Source organism: Pseudonaja textilis, chromosome 16 (assembly GCF_049901715.1).
Source record: "Pseudonaja textilis isolate UNSWEBS1 chromosome 16, rPseTex1.2, whole genome shotgun sequence".
Lineage (NCBI taxonomy): Eukaryota > Metazoa > Chordata > Lepidosauria > Squamata > Elapidae > Pseudonaja > Pseudonaja textilis.
The window spans coordinates 3,106,006-3,120,326 of record NC_142005.1 but is presented as its reverse complement, the minus strand read 5'-3'; the positions used below and the strand labels follow the sequence as shown (position 1 = coordinate 3,120,326).

At 50.3% G+C, this 14,321-nt stretch overlaps 1 protein-coding gene across 1 annotated transcript in view; it reads left to right on the top strand.

Annotated features, from left to right (window-relative positions):
- Positions 1–13,094, top strand: part of ATG2A (autophagy related 2A) — a 61,370-nt gene extending 48,276 nt beyond the window's left edge. The window contains exons 33-42 of the mRNA XM_087913823.1: positions 156–353; positions 2,313–2,414; positions 4,319–4,403; positions 5,607–5,733; positions 7,084–7,156; positions 8,267–8,349; positions 10,233–10,354; positions 10,468–10,622; positions 11,071–11,223; positions 12,032–13,094. Of these exons, the coding sequence (XP_087769949.1) occupies positions 156–353; positions 2,313–2,414; positions 4,319–4,403; positions 5,607–5,733; positions 7,084–7,156; positions 8,267–8,349; positions 10,233–10,354; positions 10,468–10,622; positions 11,071–11,223; positions 12,032–12,268 (1,335 nt within the window). The 3' untranslated portion in view covers positions 12,269–13,094. The remainder of the gene's footprint in view (positions 1–155; positions 354–2,312; positions 2,415–4,318; positions 4,404–5,606; positions 5,734–7,083; positions 7,157–8,266; positions 8,350–10,232; positions 10,355–10,467; positions 10,623–11,070; positions 11,224–12,031) is intronic.
- The last annotated feature ends 1,227 nt before the right edge of the window (positions 13,095–14,321 follow it).

Below are 14,321 nucleotides of genomic sequence, written 5' to 3'. Positions count from 1 at the left end.
GGGACAAAATTCACCTAACCAGTTCCTCCCTTAGCGACATCAATTCCAAAGTCAATGGTGGTCGTAAGTCGAGGACTTACCTGTAGTGAAGGAGGCCTGTGTACACAGCTCGTATGGTGTCAGTGACGCTTCTCCTCTTTCACCTCTGCTCTCAGGTGAGTTTCCAGCACGAATCTTACTCAGGTGGAGCATCCGAGAAGCTGTCCCTGGAATCGGAGGAGCAGCCCTTAGCCAGGCAGGTGTTCGTGGTCCAGGAGCTGGAGATCCGAGACCGCCTGGCCTCCTCGCAGATCAACAAGTTCCTCTACCTGTACAGCAGTGAGCTCCTCCCCCGGCGGGCCCACTCGAACATGGTAAGGACCGGACCTCCCGTTGAAGCAGGTGCTTTCTCAGGAGGCAAATGGACTTTCTTGTTTTTGCTTTTGAAGACATTTCACTTCTCGTCCCAGGAGCTTCTTCATCTCTGACTGGAGGGTGGGGAATTATGGAAGGATGTATCCTCCTTGCAGACTGCTGGTCGTTTGCATCCTTTTAGAGATCCCTTGAGGCCACTTGGAGGTTTATCTGTGTCTTCAGGGTCACCCGAGTGGTGCAAATAGTTCCTGTAGTCTTCAGTTTTTCTTCTGGAAGTCCATTCCTGGTCCCACACAATTCCAAGGGTGTTTCCAGAGGAAAAATTGCAGACCACAGGAACCAGGAGCACCACTCAGGTGACCCCGAGGACACAGAGAAATCCCCAAGTGGTCTCAACGACCCTCTAAAAGGATGCAAATAACCAGCTGTCTGCAAGGAGGATAAATCCTTCCCTTTCACTCCATCCAGTCAGAGCTGAAGAAGCTTCTTGGATGAGAAGTGAAACGTCCTCAAAAGAAAAGGAAGGAAAGAACGAGAGAAAGACAGAAAGAAAGAAAAAGAAAGAAAGAAGGAGGGAGGGAGGGAGAGAAAAAGAAAAGAGAGAGAGAAAGAGAAAAAGGGAAGGAAAGAAGAAAAAGAAAGAAGAAAGAAAGAAGAAGAAAGAAAGAGAAAAAGAGGGAGAGAAAGAAAAAGAAAGAGAGAGAAAGAGAAAGAAAGGGAAGGAAAGAAGAAAAGAAAGAAAGAAAAGAGAGAGAGAGAGAAAGAAAGGAAGGGAAGGAAAGAAGAAAAGAGAAAGAAAGAAAGAAAGAAAGAAAGAGGGAGGGAGAGAAAAAAAGAAAGAAAAAGAGAGAAAGAGAAAGAAAGGGAAAGGGAAGGAAAGAAGAAAAGAGAAAAAAGGAGAGAAAGAAGAAAGAAAGAAAAAGGAAAGAAGGAAGGAAAGAAAGGAAGGAAGGTTGGTTGGTTCAATTGCCTCCTGAAAAAGGACCTTCGGAACAACCATGACCTGGATGATGGAGAATCTGTACAGACTTTGGAGCAGGGAAATGCCCGTTTCGTAGCCAATGAGGGGTGAAGATGCCCTGGGCCCATCTGGCCAGACCAGATGGAAGCAACCATGTTGAGCTTGGTTGGATATAGCTGCAGAATAACACAGCTGGAAGGGACTTTGAAGGTCTTCTAGTCCCACCCCATGTTAAAGAAGGAGACCTTATGCCATTTCAAACAAATGGCTATCCAATTTCTTCTTAAAAACCTCCAGTGTTGGAGCCCCCATGACTTCTGGTGAATTGTTCTCACTGACAGAAAATTCCTCTTTAGTTCTAAGTTGTTTCTCTCCTTGAATAGTTTCCATCTGTTGCTTCTTCTCCTGTGTTCTGGTGCTGTGATGATCCAGGGCGTGACACAAAAATAACACAGTCACAAAACTGGAATAAATTCCCTTTAATGCCTCCAGCTTGGGCCTCAATGTCCAATTATCCTTGGCTGGATATCAAACTCTTCCAAAAACAGTCTATGAAGGGCAGAAATGCAGTCCGAACCCAAAGTAAAGATAATTAGAAATTAAAAAACCAACACAAACCACACTGAAGTCATTAACATGGCAGGCCGGGATGATAAATTGCAGACTTTCACAAGATAACGCAGCAACCACAGTTGGGAGGATGCCAAAACCCAGATAATGCACGCTTTGCTTCCGTGTGCAAACACCCCACTTATATTGTGTTCTCCCAACTGCAAGTAATGAAAGGGATCTGCGGCTCCTGTGCCAGCACAACTGGCTCTGCCTGCCACCTATGGCACGCATGCCATAGGTTCGCCATCATGGGTGTAGGGTCTCCTGCTTGGGCAGGGGTTGGGCTAGATGATCTACAAGTTCCCTTCCAGCTCTGTGAATCTGTTAAAACTCCCAGAATTACCCAGACAGCAATTCCCGTTCTCTTCCCCCTTTTTCCCCCCAGCTTACTATCAAAGCTCTTCATGTCTGCCCCGAAGCTGGCGTGGGGGGTCCCGAGTGCTGCCTGAGGGTCTCCCTGATGCCTCTCCGACTCAACATAGACCAGGTAAGGGGGACGCCCCCCTGTTTGGGGAGGGGACAACCTCAGGCAGGAGTTGTGAGACGGTGGGTGAATGTAGTTCCTTGCAACCCAACCACTGAGGACCTGGTCCCTTGACATGAATGGGGCAAAACCAAGATGGGAAGGGGGCGGGGGGGGGGCGTTGGCGTTTGGATTCTTCCACTTTTGCAGCTCTGGCTGACCTGTTCAGTCTCCCTTGGGAAGGGTCAGGGTATGTGGGAAAGACCTTGGGCACACAGGGCGAGAAAGCCCGTCTCGGGAGCAATTAGATAAGGGACAAGTTAGTCCAGAGCTGTATAATGGGAGGAGAAAAGGGTTCAGAGGAGACCCTCCCTAGTTTCTCAGCCTGTAAAAGACACAAGTGGGGGAGTTGTACTTTTAGACTTAAAATTTGATTCTATTAGTGAAACTTTGGGGAATAATAGGCACCTGAGCCCAGTGGGGGTGAATCTACGGAACGGGTTTCACAGGTGGCATGGAGAGCCCTCCCGGTGGGCACGCGTGCCGTCACCTCAGCTCAGCTCCACCGTGCCTGCGTGTGCGCCTCCCACCGGCCAGCTGGCCTTCGGGTCTCTGCCGGACATGCACGGGGACATGCGTACGTGGGGGGGGGGGGAACCTTGCATTTGGGGTATGCGCATGCATCCGCACAAAAGGTTTGCCATCGCTGCCTTGGCCCATAACTGTATAACGGACAAAGGAAAAGGTTCAGAAGAGACCCCCCCCCTAGTTTCTCAGGCTGTAAAAGGAATGGGGGAGAAATGCAGGCTTCTGTCAATCTAAGTCCAGGTGGTAGTCCCCTGTTGTGGTTTGTGGGCAGCAGGTGTGCGGACGGCCGAGGTCTCGGAGAGCGAGGACTCAGGCGAGGGGCCTGCATGGGAGGCAGGGATGAGGCCAGGACCATCAAGGAGTGGAGAGTGTGGAGGCTGGCAGCAGGGAGGAAGAGGCCCCCGAGGAGCCTGTGCCCGGTGCGTGTGCACGCAGGGCTGCTCAAAGAGCAGCTGTGGTAGCACGGGCGACTCGGGAGTAAGGCTGCAAGGTAATGGCCCCTCCCTTAAGAGATAAAAGCCAGCTGAGAAACCGGAGTTCTTTGCAGAAGGCAAAGAAGTTTGATACCTGAGCCTGGTGGACGTTAGAATATCTGAGTTGGTATTTGGAGACTCTTGGATTTATTGTTTAGGAACTTTATCTGTTGTTCTTGGCAGCCTTGCCAAAACTTGGCCAGGCTCTTCCTTGTCGGAGCTAATTAGCGGGAAGCAGCCTTTGATCGGGGAAGAAACGGGATTCGTAAATGAAACAGTAAAAGGTTTTGTCTTGTGTTCACTCTCGTGGAACCGGGTTTGGGTCAGAACATCCTCTCTTCTTACGATCCCAGTTGAGGCCAGAATTTGTGTTGCCGAGTGAAAAAAGTTGTCGGGTGTGTTTTGCCCCATTTGTACGGCTTCCCTTGCCAGGTTGGTTAAGCGAATCACCCCAAGCGGTTCAGTGAGTCACACGGCTGTAAAGCGAATCTGGCTTCCCCCGTTGACTTGGGTTGGGTGAGAAGGTCGCCAAAGGGAATGACGTGACCCTGGGATACGGCCACCATCATAAATAGGAACCGGCTGCCATGCATCCAAAAAGGAAATCGGGCGACCGTGTGTGAATGCTGCAACGGCCATAAGTTTGCGAAACGGTCCTAAGTCCCTTTTTGGGTGCCATTCGAACTTCGGACGGTTGCTAAGTGAACTCTTCTTGTAAGATGAAGTCCACCTGTAGAGTGAGCTCACCTGGTTGTGTTTCGTCTCTGGTCCCCCTGAGAGCCGGGAGGCACCTGGGTTGGTGCTTCCAAGGGAGGGAAACGTCTCTCCAGCCCTTCTCTGCTCTCCTCCTCCTCCTCCTCCTTGCAGGACGCCTTGTTTTTCCTCAAAGACTTTTTCACCAGCGTGGCGGCCAGCATCAACCCTGTCGTGCCCATGGAAGCCGGATCTGAAGGTAGGACCCCCCCCCCGTTGTCATGGGGGCGCAGGGGTTAGAGGGCAGGAGGGCAGGGTAGCTCTACTGACTGCCGGTGGTTCGATCCTGACCGGCTCCAGGTCGACTCGGCCTTCCTTCCTTCCTTCCGAGGTGGGTAAAACGAGGAGCCAGATTGTTGGGGGCAAGAGGCCGGCTCTGGAAACCGCTTAGAGGGGGCTGTGAAGGCACCGTGAGCGGGATATAAGCCTAAGGGCTACTGCTATTGCTATCTATCTTCCCCCCTCTCCACCTGTCCCTTGGTCTGTTTGTCTGTCTGTCTGTCTATCCCGCTATCCATCCCTCTATTCATCCCCCCATCCATCCATCCACCTATCATCTATCTATCTATCTATCTATCTATCTATCTATCTATCTATCTATCTATCTATCTATCTATCATCTCTATCTTCTATCATCCATCTATCATCTATATTATCTATCTATCTATCATCTATCTATCTATCTATCTATCTATCTATCTATCTATCTATCATCTATCATCATTTATCTATCTCCATCTATGTGTCTACCCCTCTATCCCTCCCTCTATCATCCGTCCATCCATCCACCCATCCATCCATCCATCCATCCATCCATCTCTCTATCAGTGGTTAGAATGCAGTCTTGCAAGCTAACTGCTCACTGCCACCGGTTCAATTCTGACTGGCTTAATGTTGACTTAGCCTTCCGTACTCGGGACCCAAGCACACGCAATGAGGCTTGCTTGAGTGTGGGATTGTGCAATACATGTGACGTTCACACAAGGACCCACAACGATGTTTGTGCGAGTGGGGCCGTATTGCGCAGAACACTGGCGCTGACAATTGCGCACGTGGGGCCGTGCCCACACATGAATGTGTGCATACCGGCCAGCCACTCACACACCCCAGTGGTGATTAGGCCACAGCCCGGCAGTGGGCTACAGCCCACAGGTTGTGCACCCGTGAACTAGGCCACCCGGTTGGTAGAAAGTGACGCTGGGAAATGTCGTTTTTGCCCTATCAAGAGGGCCAAACTCTTTTCACGACCTCCCAGCCTGGACTGGAATTCCTCCTGCGTTTGTCTTTCTTTGGCCGGGGATGATGGGTGCTTGTCTCAATTCCTGGGTGTGCAGAGGAGGGTCGCGAGGAATGTGTGGGACAAAATGGCCTTCGAAAAGAGGTCACCCCTTCCCTCCCTCAGGTCGGGTCGAGTCCCCAGGGAAGGACTCGGAGGCAGCCGAGAGGATGATGGCAACTTCGGTGGAGACCACAGCCAGCGAGAACAGCTCCAGCGCTTCCTCTTCCTCCGAGCAGCCCATTTATTTCCGGTAGGGGGGCAGGCAGGGCTGGGGGGCAGCGGCCGGGAAGGGGATCGATCGTAAGGGTGGGAAAATGGATGGGGAAGCCACCACCCCCCCCCCCGGAACAAAGGATGCCCATCCGGAGTTCGGATCCAACTCCGTTTCCCAACCTCAGCAAGAAGCTAAGCTGGCTGTGGGAGTTGAAGCCCACCCCACCCGTCTTCCAACTTGCTGAAGTTGGGGAAATAATAATCTAGCTTTAATCTAATTTTTGAAATTTTAGCATTTCCAGACTGGAACAATGAGATGAGAGCAAGCTAAGGTTTTGCTAAAAAAGTTCTGAAGGTGTTGTGTTTTCATATTTTTGTATGTGTATCTGTGTGAGAGAGAGAGAGAGACAAAGAGAGAGAGACAGAGAGAGACAGAGACCGAGAGAAAAGAGAAAGAGAGAAAGAGAGAGACAGAAAGAGAGACAGAAAGAGAAAGGGAGAGACAGACAGACAGACATAGACAGAGAAAGAGAGAGAGAGAGAAATATATATGTATGTATGTATGTATGGTATTCAGCTTTGTTTGGGTATTTTCCCACGTCATTATAGTTGTGCTTTTAAAGTTGTAGCGACATTTTGGCAGAATCTCATCTGTCATCATCAGGCTTCTGTATTGGGTTCGTCTGTGAGTCAGACTTTCACAGCCGTTTCTGTTTTAAATTTGGTGCTAGCCATCTGCTGTGCCAGAATGGTTTTTTTCTTCATCCTGATTGGTTGGGAGTCTTGGTCTGTGTTTATTGGTCCGTTTTCTCAGAGCCAAGGTGCACTAAAAGCCTCCAATAAAGTAACACAATGTTGCCAGCCAATTAAGACACAAAAAGCCACAAAACAGACAGAAGATATTAGAAACACCAATCAGGCAGAACACAGCAAACTCCAAGACCAATAAACACAGACCAAGACTCCCAACCAATCAGGATGAAGAAAAAACCATTCTAGCACAGCAGATGGCTAGCCCCAAATTTAAAACAGAAACGGCTGTGAAAGTCTGACTCGCAGACGAACCCAAGACAGAAGCCTGATGATGGCAGATGAGATTCTGCCGAAACGTTGCTACAACTTTAAAAGCACAACTACAATGACGTGGGAAAATACCCGAACAAAGCTGAATACCATACATGTAAGTACCTGCGAAAACTTAAGAAAACGTGTGTGTGTGTGTGTGTGTGTGTGTGTGTGTGTGTTACAGGTAGTCCTTGATTTACGACTGTTCACTTAGCAATGGTTGAGCGTTATTACAGAGCTCCTTGGGGTACTGACGACAGATTTCCCATTAAAGACGTGAGAAGGGCCTTCCTACCGACCCTTTTCCTCTCTTCCTCCTCAGGGAGTTCCGGTTCACCTCCGAGGTCCCCATCTGGCTGGATTACCACGGGAAGCACGTCAGCGTGGACCAGGTGGTGGGTAGCTAAGCCACACCGAGCCCCCCCCACCCCCACCCCAAGTTAACAGAGTCAGAGAATGACAGAGTTGGAAGGGACCTCAAAGGTCTTCTAGTCCAACCCCCTGTTCAAGCGGGAGACCCTACACCATTTCAGACAAACGGCTGTTCCACTGGTTAATTGTCCTCCCTGTCCGGACGTTTCTCCTAAATTCCAGGTTGCTTCTCTCCTTGGTGGGTTTCCATCCGTTGCTTCTTCTCCTGCCTTCAGGGGCTTTGGAGAATAAAAGGAGCCCCCACCCCCTTCCTTGGAGCAGCCCCTCAAACGCTGAAATGCTGCTATCATGTCCCCCTCCCCCCGGTCCTTCTTTCCTCTAGACTGGCCAGACCCAAATCCTGCAGCCGTTCTTCATATGCTTTGGTCTCCAGGCCTTTGATCCTCCGAGTTGCTCTTCTCTTCTCTGAACTTTCTCCAAAGTCTCAACCCCTTTTTTTGCAATGTGGGGACCAAAACGGAGTGCAGTATTCCAGGTGTGGCCTTACTAAGGCTTTATAAAGAGGTACTAGAGCTTCACCTGATTTGGATTCTACGCCTCTGTTTATACAACCGGGGACTAGCAGACTTCCAGCATTTGAGGGCCTGCCCCAAAGAAGAGGAAGGGGTCAAATTATTCTCCAAACCACCAGAAGCCGAGACAAGAAGCGATGGAGGGAAACTAATCTAGCCTGGATCTTCCTGGCAATGAGGACAATTAACCAGCGGAACTGCTCGCCACCAGAAGTTGTGGGTGCTTCATCACTTGGAGGCTTTTAAGAAGAGACTGGACAGCTACCTGTCTGAAATGGTATAGGGTCTCCTTGAGCAGGGGGCTGGACTAGAAGACCTCGAAGGTCCCTTCCAACTCTGTTCTGGTTGAGTTTACAATAACATTTAATTCATTTTATTTATTTGTATTTCACTTTATTCCACCGCCAGCCTCCCTCCAGAGAGGGACTCTGGACAATATACATCAAAAACTTCAAACTATAAAAGCAGCGTATAACAATTATTCACATTTTGGAATTAAACATTTGAAACTTTGTTTTAAAAACAAACCAATTCCGCTCTCGTTGCTTCCTGTTCCCCCAGGGCACCTTCGCTGGCATTCTGATCGGTCTGGCTCAACTCAACTGCTCCGAGCTGAAGCTGAAGAGACTCTGCTGTCGCCATGGGTAAGTAGCCCCCTCTCTTCCTCAGGGGTCAGGGAAGCGTGGGGCAGGCTTCTCACAATACGTAGGACCTGGAGGTTTTCTGGATGTTATCCGGAGGCTTCAAGAAGAGACTGGACTGCCGTCTGTCAGAAATGTTGTGGGGTCTCCTCCTTGGGCGGGGGGTGTATATACGAGGCCAGGAAAGAGGGTGGGGATTAAAAGGACTTCCGGGTGTTTTTAGTTTTTTTTTTTCCTGCTTGATCTGTTTATCGGGAAAAAAAAGGTCTCCAAACGTGGCAACTTTAAGACTTGTGGACTTCAACTCCCAGAATTCTCCAGCCAGCTCTGCTTTCGTTTTTCATTCCAATATGCTTTCCATTTATAAAAAAAGATTGCATATCATCTATTCTATACTGTACATATTAAAGCTTTTGAGTGCTTGATTTATTGGAGGGAAGAACTTGAATACAGCACCAATAATATTTCAGCTGCAAGCAACAGAAGGGACCAGTAATAGCTGAAAGCTGGTACCTAATGAGCTCGAGAACGATTAAAATAGGGGACTTGCTTCAAAAAGCAGAGCTGGTGGGAGGATTCTGGGAGCTGAAGTCCACAAGTCTTAAAGTTGCCAAGTTTGAAGATCCCTGATCTAAAAAAACCCCACAACTTATTTAACCAGGATACCACATACATGAACACAAATAGCATTTCATGAGTACTAACTTGGGCTGGGCTCTTTTGGTGACCTCAGAGTGTCGCAGGGACTCACAAACACACTTTCTTTACATTTCAGCCTTTTTGTCAAGCCCAGAAATCCATTTGTGTTCCACCATCAGAATAAGCCTGTTACGTTTGTTATCTTGCCATCGCTGCAAAACCAATCCCTGCTGCCATTAAGTGAATCCCGCTGTCGTTAAGCAAACCCTGCTCCTCCCCCCTTTGAGTTTATGGGTTGGAAGCAAAGTGGGAAGGGCGGAAAAGGGGAATCGTGTGACTCCACACACCCCCACACCGGGACGCTGCAACTGTCATATCAGAGCGTTGGCAGCATGACTATTATTATGAGATAACCCATAGAACTCGGCACACAAGAGATCTAGACATTTAACAGTGGTTCATATACAAATATACAGAAATATAGGTGGTAGGCAAATCCCTGGCGAGCAATCCATCTTCTTAACTCTACACGGAGAACTCTGCAATGGATACTGGACATGAGAGAGAAACACGCCCTCTAATGGCTGCCTTTATATAGACACCTCTTAAAGATGGATGGGATTCTACCGGTTCGGATCGGTTCTATAGAACCGGCTGTGATGATTCTGTGCAGTTCAGAGAACTGGCAAACCGTGCCCTTGGGTGGCCCCTCCCCTCCCCGCCCAGTCAGTCCTTATCATGCATGCGCAACGTTGCACAGTGCCTAGTCCCCTGCCCAGTCACTCCTTAAGGTATTCCTTTTTTTATTCCCCTTCCGGTGATCAGCTGTGCTGGGATCCCCCTTGCTGTCTTACTGCTTCGCCCAGGAGGCAAAAAGGGGGCGCTGCGGGGGCTGCAAAAAAAGAGAAGCAGCCGCGCCCACAGAACCAGTTGTTTAAAAAAACAAGTCTGGCCCCGGGTAAAGACTTCTGTGGACCCCTTCTTTGTCTTAAAAGGGCAACATTCACGCTGTGCTGATCCATCCTTATTGCATCTTCCTGACAGCAGCTGGCAGCTATTAAATCTTATATCTCAGCGTGTCATACCTACATGCCAGTGGCCAAGTGCCCGGATTTTGATCAGGTGACCATGGGGATGCTGCAGCAGTCATTGGCGTGAACACCTTGGTCCTGTTGTAACTTCAGATTGTCACTAAATGAATGGTTGTAAGTTTTGAGTACCACTGTGTGCCTCCTCTCTCTTTCCAGGCTGCTTGGGGTGGAGAAGGTGGTCAGCTACGCCCTGACTGAGTGGCTGACGGACATCCGTAAAAACCAGCTGCCGGGCATCCTGGGAGGAGTCGGGCCCATGCACTCCTTCGTGCAGCTCTGTGAGTGCCCCCTCCGCTCAGCAGTTCAGCGGGAAGCGGGTGGGTGGGTTGCACGGCTTTCTTCTCCTCACCCCCTCCCCTTTTTCTCTCCTCCTCCCCCGCCCCCCAATCAGTCCACGGCCTGCGGGACCTCTTCTGGCTGCCCATTGAGCAGTACCGCAAGGACGGGCGCATCATCCGTGGCCTGCAGCGTGGCGCCGCCTCCTTCGGCACCTCCACCGCCTCAGCGGCCCTGGAGCTCAGCAACCGGCTGGTGCAGGCGATTCAGGTTGCCGGGGAAGGGTCAGCTCAGGGAGGGAGAGCGGGAGGGGGTCTGCCAAAGCCCAGCCCCAAATGGGTGGGTGGGTGGGTGGGGGAGAAGCTGAATCCAGATTCAGGGGTGGGCAGCTGTGGCGACTGTATCACCTGCGGACTTCAGCTGTCAGAATTCCTGAGCCAGGCAACTGTGCCACCTATAGACTTCAATTCCCAGAATTCCTCAGCCAGGCACCTACCACCTGTGGACTTCAACTCCCAGAATGCAACTGCACCACCTGTAGACTTCCAATTCACAGGAATTGAAGCACAGGAATTCTGGGAATTGAAGTCCGCAGGTTATACCGTCGCCACGGCTGCCCACCCCTGACCTAGACATGTCCGTTCCCCGTGGGAAACTCCGCCCTCCCTTCCCTGTAGATGGCCGACCTTTCCCCCTCTCTCTCCTTTCCCCCATCCAGGCCACGGCCGAGACCGTCTATGACATCCTGTCCCCCACGGCTCCGCCATCTCGCTCTTTGCCGGACAGGAAGTACGCCCGTAAACTACGGCGGGGCCATCAGCCGGCAGATCTACGCGAGGGGGTAGCCAAGGCCTACGACACCATGCGTGAGGTAATCCTCCCTGGGGTTGCAGACGAGGGTTGGGGGGAGAGATTTAGCCCCATTTTTGGCTAGTGGGGGTGGTCTGACATCTTCTTCCTATTCCCCCCTCCCCCAACTTTTATTCAATCCCGTTTGATTCCCGGAGACCGTCTGGGGTGCCCAGACTTGGCCATTTTAAGACTTGTGGACTTCAACTCCCAGAATTCCTCAGCCAGCTTCTGGACTTCAACTCCAGGTTGAGAAAAACTCTCCCAGGAACAGCCTTTGGCTGCAAAAAAATCAAGTCCAAAACATGGTCAGCACAAACTGTAACTAGGTTCAATCAAGGCAAAATGAGGCAATTAGTCCGGCAGGGCAGGAGCAAGAATTCCAGACATGAAGGGCAGTAATTCAACATGGTTGGGAGGATGTCACGAACGGAGATGAGCAAAGTAAACTCACGTTTGTTCCTAGCAGACGCCGCTCTCAGCATGCATCTCTTTTAGACTCTCATTCCCAAGTGTGGCTAATGGAGGGAATCAAGGCCCTTTCCTCCCCCATAAGCCACGTATCATGTTGCTCCCTTCTCCATTTCTCCCTGCGTGCCCTAGGATGAAGAGAGGGTGGGCCTGGGTCTTCCTCTGAACCCCTCTCCCTTGTTCTACCTCTCCCCTGCTCTGCCCAGCCGGACTTTGCCCTTCCCCAGTTCCCTCCACAGCCAAGAGAGCCCCACTCCCACTCCCTGTCAGCCCCTCGGCTTCCTCCTTGGATTTAGACTCCAACAGGGACATGACACCCTGCCTCCAACTCCTCTTTCCTGTCTCCTCCCCCTCTTTAGGGCGTCCTAGACACGGCCCAGACCATCTGCGACGTGGCCGCTCGTGGGCACGAGCAGAAGGGCATCACGGGGGCTGTGGGCGGCGTCCTGCGGCAGATCCCTCCCACCGTGGTCAAGCCACTGATCGTGGCCTCCGAGGCCACCTCCAACCTCCTGGGCGGTATGCGCAACCAGATCAAACCTGATGCCCTGAAGGAAGAATCTCTCAAATGGCGCTTGGAAGAGACCCAGGATTAGCAGGGGGGTTCCTCCCCCCATGGATCCAAACCACGGACCCAGGCCCGCAGGGTCATTTGCACAGCCACGGAGGAGTTGGCCAGACCTGTGAGGAAAGGGGGGTGGGGTCCAATATGGCCTCAACACCTGCACATCCTGCACAGTTTGTGAGAGGTCAGCGGCCATCTCCTCCCGCCTCGCCCTTCTTTCTGTACTTTTGGGGGGGTCTCCCTCCCCCCCTTCCTTTGATGCATGGTCTGCAACTGTGTTTTCTCCCCCCCCACCCACCCCCACACAAAAGCACTTGGGGGGGGAGGAAGAGGAGGAGGGGAGAGAAAAATAACTTTGAGATTAAATAGGATGTGACTCGTTTTCATGCTCTCGCTTGCTTGGATCCTGGTCAGATCCTGGCTTAATTGCGGGCAGGTGGGCTCTTTGGATTGGGGCCAGCCCGGAAAACCCAGATATTACGGCCGTGGCATTTGCCTTCACCCGGTTCCTCTGCAGCCCGCGTGGCAGGAAGAGGAGCCCCCGGACAGAGTTTCCAAACCAGGCGGGGGCCGCGCTGGGCTGCCATCGCTGGGATTCAAACAGACGTGGGTTTTTGTTTTTTGTTTTGCAAAGGAGCTGAGTTCGAAAGAGTTGAGCCGGCTGTCCTGCGGTTGCCCGAATGGCATTTTGACTATTTGGGGGGGGGGTGTTTTTTGGGGGGGACTTTCTGGGAATTCTCTCCTGCTTTGGCATATCCTGCGATCCAGCTCAGAATGTTGAGGCAAAAAGATGGTTTATTGTTTTGAGGCCAAATGTGTGATGTATCCAATCAAGGTTTTTTTCTTAAAAAACAAAATGAGTTTCTTTAATCCTAGCTTTGCTTAAATCCGATCTATGATGGGTTAGATCAAGCCCAAATTCCTGTTTAGTAGATCTTTCGATTTGTATTGTGACCAGAACTGATAGGGTATTCCACCTGTGCTATAAAGTGGTCCAGGTAGAGTCCTTTGCTTACAACCATTCATTTACTGATCATTCAAAGCAGGGGTCTTCAAACTTGGCAAGTTTAAGCCTTGCGGACTTCAACTCCCAGAATTCCTGGGCTAACATGATTGGAGGAGGAGGAATTCTGGGAGTTGAAGTCCGCAAGGCTTAAAGCTGTCAAGTTTAAAGGCTCCTGATCTATCACCTATCTATTGATCATCTCTCTCTCTGTACCTACCTACCTAATTACCTATCTAGCTATCATCTATCTATCCATCTACCTACCTACCTACCTACTTATCTATCTATCATCTATCTATCATCTATCACAAGGGTCTTCAAACTTGGCAAGTTTAAAACTTGTGGACTTCAACTCCCAGAATTCCTGAGCTAACATGACTGGAGGAGGAGGAATTCTGGGAGTGGAAGTCCACAAGTTTTAAACTTGCCAAGTTTTCAGATTCCCTAGTTCAAAGTTTCAGTGGCACTGAAAAATACGACATGTGATCATTTTCCACACTTAAGAACCGTTGCAACCGCCTCCTGGTCACCTGATCAAAATTCAGACGCTTGACAACTGGTTCATATTTATGACAGTCGCAGTCTCCGAGGGTCACGTTTATGACCCTTTTATGACCTTTTGACAGGCAAAGGACAGAATTTGCCTTCGGAAGTGGTGGGAGCTCCATCCCTGGAAGCTTTCAAGAGGAGACTGGACTGCCATCTGTCAGAAATGGTGTAGGTCTCTTGCTTGGGTGGTGGGTTGGACTAGATGACCTACAAGATCCCTTCCAGCTCTGTTAATCTGTTTAAAAAAATATATGTTAAAAAAAAGTCAATGGGGAAACCAGATTCACTTAACCAGGTTCTTAATTTAACAAAAGTGACGATTCACTTAGCAACTGCGGCAAGAAAAGTCGTAAAATGGGGCAAAGCTCAATTAACAAATGTCTCACTTAGCAGCAGATATCTTGCGCTCAATTGTGGTCATAACTTGGGGATTACATATATTAGTATTCACATGATGTTTTAACAGATTAATGGCGTTGGAAGGGACCTTGTAGGTCCTCTAGTCCAGCCCCCGGACCAAGCAGACCCT